Source organism: Oxyura jamaicensis, chromosome 2 (assembly GCF_011077185.1).
Source record: "Oxyura jamaicensis isolate SHBP4307 breed ruddy duck chromosome 2, BPBGC_Ojam_1.0, whole genome shotgun sequence".
Lineage (NCBI taxonomy): Eukaryota > Metazoa > Chordata > Aves > Anseriformes > Anatidae > Oxyura > Oxyura jamaicensis.
This window is the reverse complement of record NC_048894.1, coordinates 96206980-96220163: the sequence shown is the minus strand read 5'-3', so window position 1 is coordinate 96220163 and position 13184 is coordinate 96206980. Positions and strand designations below refer to the sequence as shown.

Below are 13184 nucleotides of genomic sequence, written 5' to 3'. Positions count from 1 at the left end.
TATTTGATAGTACAGGACTAATTAGAAGATGTATCCTGTGCTTGCCAACTTATAATTATGCTTCAATTTACTGGAGAAGTAGGACCAACTGTAAGAAGGGACAAAGTGAAGCATAGCTTTATCTTGGGGGAAGAGAATCAGGCAGACACTCCTGCACACCAGGCCTTTGATAAGAAGTGTCTTTAAATTAATTATTAATTTGGGGATTAGTGTTCAGGATAAGCAAAGAAAGGAGAAGATGTCGGTAGCACGGATCAGTGTCCTGGAGAAATCCTGGGAGCTGCACAGGCAAACATCCATCTCCACCCTCACTGGTGGGTGCTGCAGTGCATGCAGCTCAGCAGGTGAGGTCTTCTCAGCTACAGCTCTGACCTCTCATCTTGGAGTATGTAATAGCACTCAAACCTCATGCAAAAGGTTTCCTTGGCTTATTTTATAGCAAAGTCATGCAAAAAGTTTCCTTGATGCTTCACTGCTCTGGTAGAGAAGTGCGGGGCTTCCCCACACCTGAGAGCAAACAGCCACCTCTCTTTACTCTTTTTCCTATTAAATGAACACATGGGTCTGGAAGGCCTGAAGGCAAAAGCTCTTAAAAGGGAAGAAAAAGAAGGCGTTCCACCAAGAGGGCAGGGACAGTGGAACAGCAGAGTTCTCTTCTCCTGGTGTGGCCATCACTGCCCCATGGGCAGCCTCCTGTGCCATGATGTCCCCTGCCATTGTCCTCTGCAAACAATAAAGTAAAAACCATCCCTGTTGTGGCAGGAATGCCGCTCCATGCACAAAAAGCAACAGTTTTCATCCCAACTCTTCTCCTCTTTTTGCCATGCTGCGGTTTTCTTCGCATTTAGAGAAACCAGAACCAGTCTGGCATTGCAGCAGTTCCCCCAAGCCCTCAGGACTTAATGTTTGTAACTCCTGCAAATTCAGTGTGGGGAGAGGGGGAAAATGAATCCCCGGATATGAGCCTGGGGTATTTTTTTACCTCTCAGAGCATGTAGATGACTGTTGTTAGCACTGACGAGGCATGCAGCCAGTCAGTGAAGCCCCTTGCACGCTGAAAAACACAATTTCATCCCTTTAGGTCAGAAACAGGGCAAACAAATTACTGGCTACCAAAGCAGACGAAGATTTAAAGAAATAGTTAAGGGAACGTGATGCCTTTGGCTGGTGACGACAGAAAAAAAAAAATAAAAAAAAAGGAAAGAGAGAAAAGGTGCCTGAGTAACAGCAGTTAAATTAAAACCATCTCGGTGGCTGAAACGTGGCAGGAGTGTGAGGAGGAAACCAGCTGGTAGGAGCAGCAGCTCCCACCGTGACATGGGGCTGGGCAGCCCCGGAGCACACGCATTTTCGGGTTCCTGCTCATCGGTGGAGAAGAAGGCCCTGCTGGTTTCTGAAGCTGTCCTCGTCGGGCCTGAGCTCTGTTCAGGACGTAAGGGTGTAAACCTGAAAGTAATTTGGAAAAGTAAAAAAAAAAAACCTGTGTGTCTCAGCAAATTTTAATAAATAGACTGAGCTGAAGCTTGGATCAAACCTAATATATTCTATTAACTTATTATTGTGTTTTTCTGCTAATTAAAGCATACAGTCAGGTTTTCATGCTCCGGCCTTCTACCCACCTACTTCAGCCTCACCAGTGAGCTATCCGGAGACCAGTCATTCTCTGGACCAGACTGGGGAAAAATGGCTCATCTTACTTTTACATACTAATGGATATATTTAACTCAAATTGGATTTCATTTGACTAAGACACTTGTATTTCAAAAGTCTGTTCGTCTTCACGTTTGAAGTCACGGAGATCTGAACAAAATTGACATTAAAGTGTTATTCAGGTTAGTTGACGCGTTTTCTTTTGGGAGGAAGAAGTGATCAGCTAAGAAAAAGCAACAGAAAGGGAATCTTGTTGAAGTGGCTTCAAAGACATGGCAGATGAGGAGAGGGCCGTGTATGCATGTGGTGGAAATCGACGGGGCAGGGCGAGTGGAAGTCCCCTCAGCTCTCTGTCACGCTTTGGAAAACCGGTCTTTATGCTTTATGAACACAGCATGGCTTTTATGTCATCATGAATATTTGTGCTTTTTGGTTCACTTTTTGGGATTCCCCCTGCGGTCACAGACAGCTCGGTAGGCATTACTAGTTGGAAAGGGGTTTGTTACTATGGAAAGGATGGTAATGGAGCTTAAAGGAGCATGAAATACCCAAATAAACTTAATAAGCACCAAATTTACTTCAATTAACGTGAACATTTATTGAAAATCTATGAAACTTTTTATTTATCGAAACTAGGAAATCCAACCCCACACCGACAGGGCCCCCCCCTCGCGGCTGCCATTTTGAGGCCAGCCGCAGGCCCGAAGGGGGCACAGCCCCGGGGGGGGGGGCGGGAGCGACATGGGGGGGGCTCAGGGGCGGGGCTCAGACATTCGGGGGCGGGGCCTAGCTGCGAGTGGGCGTGGCTTGGCGGCTGCGGGGCGTGGCCTAGCACAGGGGGCGTGGCCTAGCCGTCCCTGCCGCCCGCCCCGCCGTTGTCCGCCGGCCGCGCGCGCGGGGCGGGAGGGCTCGGGGCTGGCGGCGGTGGCGGCGGCCCCGGGAGGCGATCGCGGTGCGGCCGCGGCGTCGGGAAGATGAACCGGAGCTTCAACAAGTCCCAGACTCTGCGCTACCTGGAGTGCAGCGCGGTGGAAGTGAAGAGCAAGGTGAGCGCCGCCGCCGCGGACGGCAGCGGGGACGGGAGCGGGGCGGGCGGGCGCCACACAACCGCCGCCGCTCGATCTTTTGTTTCACCGCCCGCACCCCCGGCGCTCGGCGTGCCCGGGCGGTCGGGAAAGTGCCCCCCGTGCTACCTCGGTACCGCCGTGGTGGGCAGCCCCGTTTTGCAGCCGCCGTGCTCCCGGAGGGAAAAAAAAAAACAAACAAACAAAAAAAAAACAAACGTGGCCGGCTGGGTGGGAAGGGGGCGCCACCAGCCTTCAGGGTGCCCCCACGGGTAGCACTGGGGTCGCCAGCCCCAAGCTGGGAGCGAGCTTCGAAATGGAGGGTGGGCTCCAGGTGCGGGGAGGTCGGCGGAGGCTGGTTTTAGGGGGATAAAGGGGGTCCGGGGGAAAGCTGATGGCGAGGGGCCACGCAGGGGCATCGTACCTGTAGGAGCGTCGTGCCCTGGTGGGGCTGGTGCCCCTACAGCCACCTCGTCCCGCACCGATGGTCTTGGGGCAGCCCTCTGGAAACGGCGACGGCTTTCGCAGATCGGATGGACCTGGGGAAACAAGCAAGCAAACAGGAGAAGAAATAAAAAACGAAATCAAAAATAAAATGAGAAATGAACCCCTCCAACCGTCGTGTGCGTTCCGTAACCAGCCTCCCCAGCCCTGGGCTGCCGCTGTTTTGTAAGCGCCAGGCCTGTCCCGGCCTGCCCCAGAACGAGAAAGTTGAGTCCCAGAGCTCGCGGCTGCCTGGGCACCCACCCGCGGCCAAGCCCGGCCCCAGCGCCATGCTGGGCACCCCCCGGGGACAGGGGATTGGAGTCTGGGGTCTTGGGGAGCCCCCGAAGGGCCGAGGACCCCCTCAAGGTGAGAGGGTGCTGCTTTGGAGCAGCCTCTCCTTTTCTGCACAGGCTTGGGGCAGCCATGAGGGAACCCCCGTGAGAAATTATCAGTGGGCAGTTTGGTGGGTGATGGCGTGAAAACATGACTTTTAAAATTGTTTATATGTTTTTGACGGGCTTGCCCCTCTTACGGTAGCCGGGTGGTTCCCCCAGTAAGGATAAGCAGCCAACCAGCTGGTGTAGTGCAGTGGTCGCCATTCAGATGTGGCGCCTGTGAAAACTGGCCGAACTTTTTCCAGGCTAGTTGAGGATTAGCTGTACCTGAATTTTGTGTTTCTTCTCCAAAGGAAAGTTCTTGAAAGTGCCCTTAGTTACTGGAAGGAGAGAGATTGTGAGGTTCTCAGTACCATCCCAGATGAGACACTTCTTTGGCAATCCCTAGGAGCCTTAAATCTCATGATTTCTGATGCATGTCAGGGGATTACTTTAAAACGTAAATGAATAAAAAGGGAAGGAGCATCCTGGCAGCCAGCTCTGATTTATCAGCGTCTTTCTTGCACGGCGTGAACGTGTGAGCTTCGTGTGTGACGGGATTACAGCTGGTCCGAACTGACTTGTACCTCTCCTGGACCGAGCCTGACCCATCACGCCAGCTGGGAATGGGGCCCCAAAGGATGTGGCCGCTCCCGATGCCTCTGTCCATAGACATTTTGATGCCTTGTGATTCTTCCAGCAGGAGCATTTGGAGTGATGTGTTTCCTGGCTACAAATCTTTGCCAAAGGACTAGTTTCGTGGCTCTGTATAGTACTTCTTGGTGTATGTCAGGTCGACTCTTTTCTCTGGGCAAATGGAAGGTGCTTCACAAGTCTCCTGCTCATTGTGCTGCAGAAGGTACTGAAGGTGAAGTTGGAGCACGAGCTCTCTGTGTGCATTTGTTCTCAGACATGGCAGTAATTACAATTGCAATAGTCTTCTGCTTTAAGAAGTCATCTTCCTTCAGGCTCTGTGCTTTCTCCCTGCCTGTCTCCTCCCCTGAAAGCTGGCCTTATAATCAAAACACTTAAGAGCTTATTGCTGGATGGGAGAGCGGAAGGAGAAAGAGAAACCTGCTTAGAAATTGGCACATGTCATAGGAAAATAATAATTGAATCGTAATTATATCTTATCCCTTTTCTCTTCTCGAGTCTTTCTCAACAGAGTAAATTAGAAGCTCGGTTGTTATCTAGGTGTTGTCTGCATAGCTCAGAATAAATGTTTCAGCCCTTTTAGGCAGGAACTGAAGGCACATTATCTTGCTGGCTTAAAACAACTGTGTATTCTCATGTGTCTAGTACTCTGTGGCTCCCTTCCTCAGCCTGGTGACAAGAGGAGTGAGTGTCTGTTCCCTTTGAAGAAATTACCTCTAATCTCTGGAAAAGGTTTCCAGATGACTCTTTCTCTCCTCTTTACCACGATCTCCAGAGCAAACAGTGTGTGGGGATTTTTGTTTGTTTTACTAAGAATCTGGCATGTTGGCATGAGATTGCAGCCCTGTTTTCATTTTCTCTCTCTAGCTTTGCAGAGAGGTTGAAGGTCCCTCTCTCCATGAGTAAGCTTCCAGAAGAACAAAAGCTTATGAAATGGGAATTACTATACGTTAATGCTGAGACTTCCTCTTTAATTAGTTCCATGCAGTCAATTTTATCTCACCCTCCTCCGATCAAGTGAAAAATATAAATATAATTTTCTGAATTGCGCATATAGCTATTCAAATAGGAGGGTAGCTATCAGCTAAGCGTACACTTCTTGTCCAGTCACTTGCATGCTCTGGAATGGTAGAGGTATAAGATTCCCTCGGGCCTTTAAATGGTAGCTCTCTGACTTGGTTGGGGGAGAGTGTTTTTGCGTTTTAAAGCTGACAGTGTTATGTTTCTGGCTTAAAAGCAGTGTAGAATTATTTTTTTCCTTCTCCTACTACCTTATTCCCTGTAAGGTGTATATACCAGTACAAATTAACTTTCGGATTTTCAAAGGGACTCTTGGTTCCCCCCCAAAATAGTCCTTTAAAAAAGCCCTCTTGTTTAGTTGCTAAACCTTTCTAAAGGATGAAAACTTTCAATAGTAGCTGAGGATTATAAAAGCACAGCTACCTGACTCAAGTGCTGTTTTGGATACTGGATGGGAGATTGTGACATTTCTGCTATATTAAGTGTCATATTTTCTTGTATTAACAACTGATTTACAAGTTAACAATATGACTAACATCTTTCTGCTATAAACAAACCCATTAAGATAAATATATCCACTTAACTATAACCATATTTCTGTTGCTCTCTCCTCCCATCCTGTTTCTTCTCTGTTCCAGTAAATGGTGGTGTTCAGCTGAATGCTGCTACTGGATTTTTAATAAACTTTTGGTCATATTCCAATGGGTCCAGGATATAGATGTGATAGTGATATGGTCCTTGAAGACAGAGGGCATGCTTGGGGTCAGCTGTGCTCCGTGCTTTTAGAAGTGCCTAGCAGATAAAATGGTGTCTTTGGGTCTTGGACACGTGTGTGAGTCAGGCAATGCTTCAGCAACTCTCTTCCCATGTGCTGGGTTGGAGTAACAGCCAAACACCTTGTGGGTGCCTTGTCTGGTGTGCATGTCATCTTGCTTCATATCAGAAGGGCACCTCTGGCTGTTACGTTAAAAAAAATAGCTGTTTTAACCTGCAATGCCTTTTTTTTTCCCTCCAGAAGTTGCTGATGCAGTTCAGATAACTTTAACAATATTGCACGTACACGTGACACTTCAGCTCTTGCCTTGCACGTTTGAAATGTGTAACACCAAGCGGTGTGTTAGCTGTATCGGTAGTGGTAAGAGCAAACTTGCCTTTACCAGTCCCCTCCAAAGAGACTGTAAAGGTCTGCTTCTCCTCTGTCTGGTGTTAACCAATTGAGAGAGGTCTACAGATAGTCTTTTCCATCCTTTTGTACTTCGTGTGATTTTCCTCTAACCCTGAAAGTCATGCAGGCCTTCTGGAGTTCAAGAAATGTTTTCCATGTGCTGCACACTTCAAAAGTGCTGAAGAAGCATCGCTCTGTTTTGACGTCCTCTAGGTTTAAAACGATGTAGTCTACTTTAAGTTTCTAAGCAGTACTTTAGTTTCTTCCAAGTTAGGATCATACTTCTCATACCTAGAACACAATGAAAATAATTGCAGTGAAAAGCCCTGTGACCAGCTGATTTTAACCGCTGGTTTTGAGCTTCAAAACAGTTGATTATATGCAAACCAAATGTGGCACGGACTGAGAAAACCGCAATGCTTCCCCTCTCAAATGAAGACAGTATGCCACAGCAATATCGACTTCAGTCAGTCTGGATTTTTGCAAAACGTGTCAAGAGGAAGATCTCGGGCTGTAAACGTTAACTTGTTAAGAAGTCTTATGCTTGCTCTGTTCCCTCCGTGTTTGCCGAGCTGCTGACAGCAGGTACCGTGATTATCCCTACGTACTCACTACCATGTGCTGAGCTGCTGGTTCCTCTGTTTTTACAGCTCTTTGCTTTTCATGGCAGGGTGACTTGCTGAAGTGGTCACACTGAGGTCCGTCATTGAATTCATTTGAGAGAAAGTGACCACAGTTGGGTGAGTTACTGTACATCAGGCTGGGGTGGTGCCAGCTGTGCTATGCAGGTGGCTGGCACTGGCCAGAAGGCTAGCCCTTGCCATGCTCTTCTCTGCTGGATCCCACCTCCAGCTTCTCACCCTTGCTTTCATAGCCGCTCTTATCCTAGTGGCTCGGGAGTTTCTTCTGATCTTCTCGAAACTTCATCCGACAAGTCTGTCTTTTGGAGTTGGCTTCTGAATTTTAGCCCGGGCACACTGAAACAGCCCTAAAGGGCACCAAACAAGGGGCCTTTAATTTGCTGAGGTGCTGTATAAAGCTGAAAAGCTGTTTACAGCCGGAGTCAGAAAGGAATGTCTCCTCTCGGAGGTTAAAATACCTGTGGAGGCTCCGCAGTCCAGCTGCCTGCAGGACCAGCCACCTCTGAGGAGTTCTTCAGGGGGCAATTAATAGTGCTGTCCTCAGTAGTCCCGTATCACGCCTCTGTAAGAGGCTTTGTGGGTGCTTAATCGGGGCTTTTAGTAGCCAAGAAGCACTTCCCTGGACGGATTGCTTGTCCCTAATTACATTTACAATGCAGGCCAGAAGTTAACGATGAAACATACCTTCTGAGCCATTCCCTCCCTCTGAGGGCAGGCAAAATCTCCCGGCGCAGTTAGTCCCGCTCCCATTGGAAATTCCTGAAGCTAATGGAGGCAGGAATGTCTGGGGCAGGGCGCGGTGCAGCAGCCCCAGGGCCACCCGGCCTGGGGCCATCCCTCTGCCTCCCTCCCCAGCAGGCGGCTCCCGGTCCCCGTCAGGTCTGGGCAGGTGTGCCCGCGCATCAGGTCCCTTCTCTGCGGCCCTGTGCTCCTGTGAAAGCTCTGGCGGGAATTAAAGGGTCGTGAAGTTGAGTTAGCAGCCAGCAAAGCGTTCCGTGTGTCTTGTAACCGTGTGGGTGCATCCCAGAAAATGGTCAGCAAATGGTTTGCTCTGGCTGGAGACCTGTGGCAGTGCAGGGCCGCCCTTCAGGGTCGTGGGTTTGTGCGCTGTCGGCACTGTGTAATACCAGGCCTCCTGAATCCGTGCTCCTTTGTCTCACTGGGTGGCAAGGAGACAAACGGTCCCTTCCCCCTCACGCTAATGGCATGTGCCATGGATGTATGGACGGGTGATGCTGAGGTCACGGGTGCCAGGGGAGGCTGCGTGATGTCCGTGTGCCCAGTGGTCAAGAACGTAGGTGAGGGAGGGAAAAGGGTGAGCTTAGTTCTGTCCAGGCTGCCCTTGACCGGCTGAGTTTCTGTGAAGAGATCTGTAAGGGATGGCAAGGGAGCGGAGGCCCATCTCTTGGGGAGGAGTTGATACGAAAATGGTGTGGACAGGTTTTTGAGGACTGGGCCTCGCAGACCCCTGGGGAAGGTTGAAGGGGTTGCAAAGACAGTTGCAATGGAAGGCAGGCACAAATCGTGTTGGAGTACTCTGAAAATGCAGAGGAACCACTGATGATGGGGGGCAGAATGAGAACTGCAGGTACTGGAGCACGGCTGTGTTTTGTGGGGGCAGTGAAAGGGGAGACTATGAGGGAGAGAAGGGCAGGGCAATGATGCCAACTGGGGAAAAACATTGAGGGAGATGGTGGCCGAAGTGTCTGTGATGGGATTCCTGTGAGGACTTGCCTCTAGAGACAGCCACTGTGGGACTGGGAGAAGCACGAAGGAGAGCTGGGTGAGCAGGGGAAGACGTGGAGAGGGGAGAAGGGGAACAGAAAGGTTAAGACAGAGGTGTGGCAGCAGAGCTCAAGTCCCAGCTGAAAACACCCGGTACAAAACCATTCACCTTTTGTCTCTGCTCCTCTTTCTTTGCCTCTGCTCCTTACCAATAAAGCAGCCCTGATCAGGTCTTCCTCATTCTGAGAAGCTCGCAGGTAAGCAGAAATTACAGTCTGCAAGGCTGAGAGTGTTTGTTTTTCTTTCTGTCCCTGATACTCCATGGGAGAAGTAGGTGGCTAATGTAATTCATGTTTATTGCTAAATGTTGCTCTTTGATGTTTTCTTATTACAATAGCCTAAACTAGAAGCTAGCAATGAGCTAGAGGGATGGCACCTTGTAAACACTTCTTTTTTCACCCTGTAAAATTTTTGAAACTTGCCTTTTAAAAAAAGAATAAAAGGTCTGTTTTGCTTGCAGAGAACTCTTCCATTTCATTTCATTTCTACAGAACAGCAACCCTCCAAATAAACAATCCTGCTCCCTCATAAATTCCTGCTCCCTCCTCTCCCCCATCCTCTCTTCTGCTCTCCCTGCTGCACCCCAATTTAAAAAAAGAGAAGTTGGTTGCTGTTGGTCAGCCTGTGTAAGTTTTGCCCAGCTAGCAGTGGCTTTCTTCTTCTTTAGAGCAACTTATCAGAACACTTTGCCTTCTCTTGTAATTATTTTCTTGGCTTCTGTTTTTCGTTCGGGGCTCCTGCTTGCTGTATAGCATTTTGTTTGCATGCTTTTGGTCATTTAGTTGCAGACAGCGAGTGTAGTGGCTGGCAGATACTTCGGAGGAACTTGGAACAGAGCGTATTCTTTGTGAAGCAAAATTTACATTTCTTTCTGAATTTCTTTTCCTTTCAGTCATAATGAGCTCTGTCAGTCTAAATTCACTTAAGTTTCCTCGGACCCTCCTGTCCTCTGACTCCTGCAATAAGTGGGTGAGGTATTTGCATTAGATAAATAGGTCAAAATGATTTACTTCATGATGGAGAGCTGATCTGCGTGTTAAAGCTGTTAGTTTGTCAAACAGTGTAATACAGTATTGTTCTGGCAGAGACTGCTGGCAGACGCCAGTCCTCGTGTCTCTTTCTTTGGAGTTATACACTAAGGATGAACTTTGTTTGTAGCTTAGGAAAGCAGACAGTCATCTTGGCTGTCTTTGCAAAGCCCTCATTGAATCTGTAGTTTCTGGAAGATACGTGGTAGGTGTTATCTTGAAATCCCGGCTGAATACAATGCAGAGCACCCAGTCCCTGAGCCGTGTGGCACTGCAAAACCTATTATTACTGCGATACTCTCTATCAGCCTCATTAGGGATGATGAATGAACGGTCACTGCTGAAGCATTTTTTTCCTGTTCTGAAAAGCCCCACTGACAATGGCTGCTGCCTGTGTGTATGCCCAGGGTAAACTCATCAGCTAAACCACAACTACAGCAGTACTAACGTTTAAACAACGCAACATCGTCTGCGCTATCTGCCTAAATCCCTTTTGAAGGGGCTCTGTATATTCCTTCCCTTCCCCTGCTCCCCCCTGCGGGATCGCCACCCTGCTCCCTTGCATCCTGTGAAGGCAGACATGAAATAAATGCACTTGTTTATCGCTGTCCTGTTCCTACGTGATGGAAGCTGTCCGTGGGCTTTCCCGAGGCTGAACAAGTGGGTCTGACTACACAGCGTTCACATCAGACCTCAGTACCCCAAGCCTGCGGCTGGATCCCCGCCGGTGGACTGTTACCCACACGGCACCTTCTGCTGATACCATCGTCTCAAGTGTGCCTGAGGACGTGCCTGCAGGGCTTATGCTGGCAGGCCTGGCCTCTTCACCGGTGTCAGCAGGCCCTATGGGCCTGGGTGGCATCACAGGCTGGCTGTTGTACCAGCCGGGGTGAGTCTGCACAGCATCTGCTTCCTTGAGAGCGCTGTACCTGCTGATGGTTCTGTGCGAGCCTCTACAAACGAGCATTTACTGGGGCTAGCACCCAAGCACCATAGCCTGGCATGATGCTGTGGTGCCTAAAGGAACCCCACGTTCCTGCTGAGGTGTGCCGAGCAGGAGGTGCAGCCTCCCCAAAGCCTCCAGAGATCTTGTCCCTGCCTCTTGAGTTTGCCATGTAGGTGCTTCACTTGTCATGGGAACACGGCTTCTTCTCTTTTGGTTCTGGGAGAAAGAAAACTAAGATATTTTTCAGATAAGGATATGTCAGCTTTCTTTTGGTTTAAAAAGTTGTCGCTCAGATTTTTTTTGGAGAGGAGCAGGGGGTGGAGGACAAAGAGGGACTGTTTTTCCTCCATTGGAACCAGCTGTGGGTTGTTTGGCTTTTGTGCATCTGGATGGGCATTCTGAATTGAAATCCAAACTGGAACCAGCAGTTAATATTACAAACAAGCGGCATAATTTGACTAAACAAGCTTTCAGATGATCACAACTAGGCTTTGATGCTGAAGGGTGGGATTTTCGTAACTGCGGAAGTAATTTGAGAACACGCTTGCACCCAAAGCCAGTAGGGCTTTTCTTTTTTTTTTTTTTTTTTTCTCCAAGATGATTATGGTGATGATTCAGACTTCTGTTAGTCTCAGCAGAAGAGTGGCTTGCATATGTGAGTTGATTTAACTGCGAACCTTTAAGCGAGTTACTCTCCATTTTGAGGAAAAACTTACCTACAGAAAAGTCTCTGTTTTCTTCAATTGTTTTTGTTTGTTTTCTTTGTGGTTTCTTGCCCTGATACTGACTGACTTTGCAAATGAGAGCTTCCATGAGGTCCTAGTCACAACCTGTCTTGTTTGTGGATTTATGGATATGGTTCCTTGCTTTCAGGAATGAGTGAGCATGGTGTAGAGCTTCAGCTGGTGAACAGTAGATTACTAGTACTAAACAACCTAAGCTATGGAAAGAAATGTACCAGAAGGATGATTTAAGCTACATAGTTCAACTGCCTGATTTCTTTTAGATGCCTAAAAGAAGCTGAATGAAGTTTCACTTCATTCATTCCCGTGATAGGAGAATCTAACCGTTTTCTCGTGCTCTTAATAGCATGCTTGGTTTCTGATATCAGAAATAAGGCTAACTGAAGTCTTTCTGCAATCAGTTCCTGACTTAAATACATTAAGTTATTTTAAATAAAACATTTTCAATTATCTTGCGCTCCCCCCCTTTTTTGAACAGTCACTTATGAAGCTTCAGAAATGAAAACTGGTGTAGTGACAGAAGATTTAAACCTGTAAAAACTCATTTAAAATAAGAACCTTCCTCATCCTCCATGGATACCAGGAAATTCTGGGGGCATCTAGAGGGAGTGTAATTTGCTAATAGCAGTCTGTGCACTCGCATACCACACTTCTTTAAAGGTCTTGTGGTTGGGATCCCAGGGGTATTGATAGAAAGCGTGTAAAGAATTTTTATTAAGGCTGTTTGAATAGCTGAGTAATTTCTTTTGAAAGCAGTAGGGTGAACACTTCTGCTTCAAAGAATAGTTCTGTGGATGCCCAAGAAGATGGTAGTGAGTGATGGAGCTTCAAAGCTAAATCCTGCAAGTCCTCCGGGATGAAAACTTAAAAGGAAGCACGTTCTTTAAATATGAAGGTGGCACATGTGAGCATACCTATAGTCAAGCAGGGTGCTGTCTTGGTAGCCACGGTTTCATTCTAATGGGAGGACTTCAAAGGGCATTTGTAGACTTGAAGGCACTGATACGTGGCTGTACTTCTCATAGATGTATACCACGATCAAATGTCAAACTAGAGCATTGGGCTGTGAAGATGTGTGAAAGCAAACACTCTTTGTTGTTTTCTCTTACAGTTTGGGGCAGAGTTCAGAAGGTTCTCCCTGGACCGCTACAAGCCGGGAAAGTTTGAAGACTTCTATAAACTAATTCTTCACATTCATCACATAGCCAACCTGGAAGTGATGATCGGATATGCTGATGTGCATGGAGACCTCCTCCCTATTAACAACGATGACAACTTCTTCAAGGCCGTTTCAAGTGCTCATCCGCTGCTCAGGGTTTTTATACAAAGACAAGGTAAGAAGCAGTTTTCATTTCAGTGCCTTGACCAGTGCTGGGACAAGGTGAAGAGTGCATCTGTGGCCCTTGTTTGAAGGCTGAGATGACGCAAGAGGAACGTGGGACCCCTTCCACCCCTCAGAGTCGCAGGCTGTTTTTTCACACCTCTCATCACAACATGCAGACATGACGTGACTTCAGGGCCAGTAGAGATATGGCATTGCTGCCTGTAAGGCAGTTGAGGGATAGCATGCTGCGTGTCACCACGAGACCCTTCTTTTCCTACGAGAACGTGCCTTGTGCTGCCTGTGC

At 48.1% G+C, this 13184-nt stretch overlaps 1 protein-coding gene across 1 annotated transcript in view; it reads left to right on the top strand.

The window, feature by feature from the left end:
* Nucleotides 1-2508: 2508 nt before the first annotated feature.
* PARD6G (par-6 family cell polarity regulator gamma) overlaps nt 2509-13184 on the top strand; it is a 59692-nt gene continuing 49016 nt past the window's right edge. The window contains exons 1-2 of the mRNA XM_035317991.1: nt 2509-2696; nt 12668-12890. Of these exons, the coding sequence (XP_035173882.1) occupies nt 2625-2696; nt 12668-12890 (295 nt within the window). The 5' untranslated portion in view covers nt 2509-2624. The remainder of the gene's footprint in view (nt 2697-12667; nt 12891-13184) is intronic.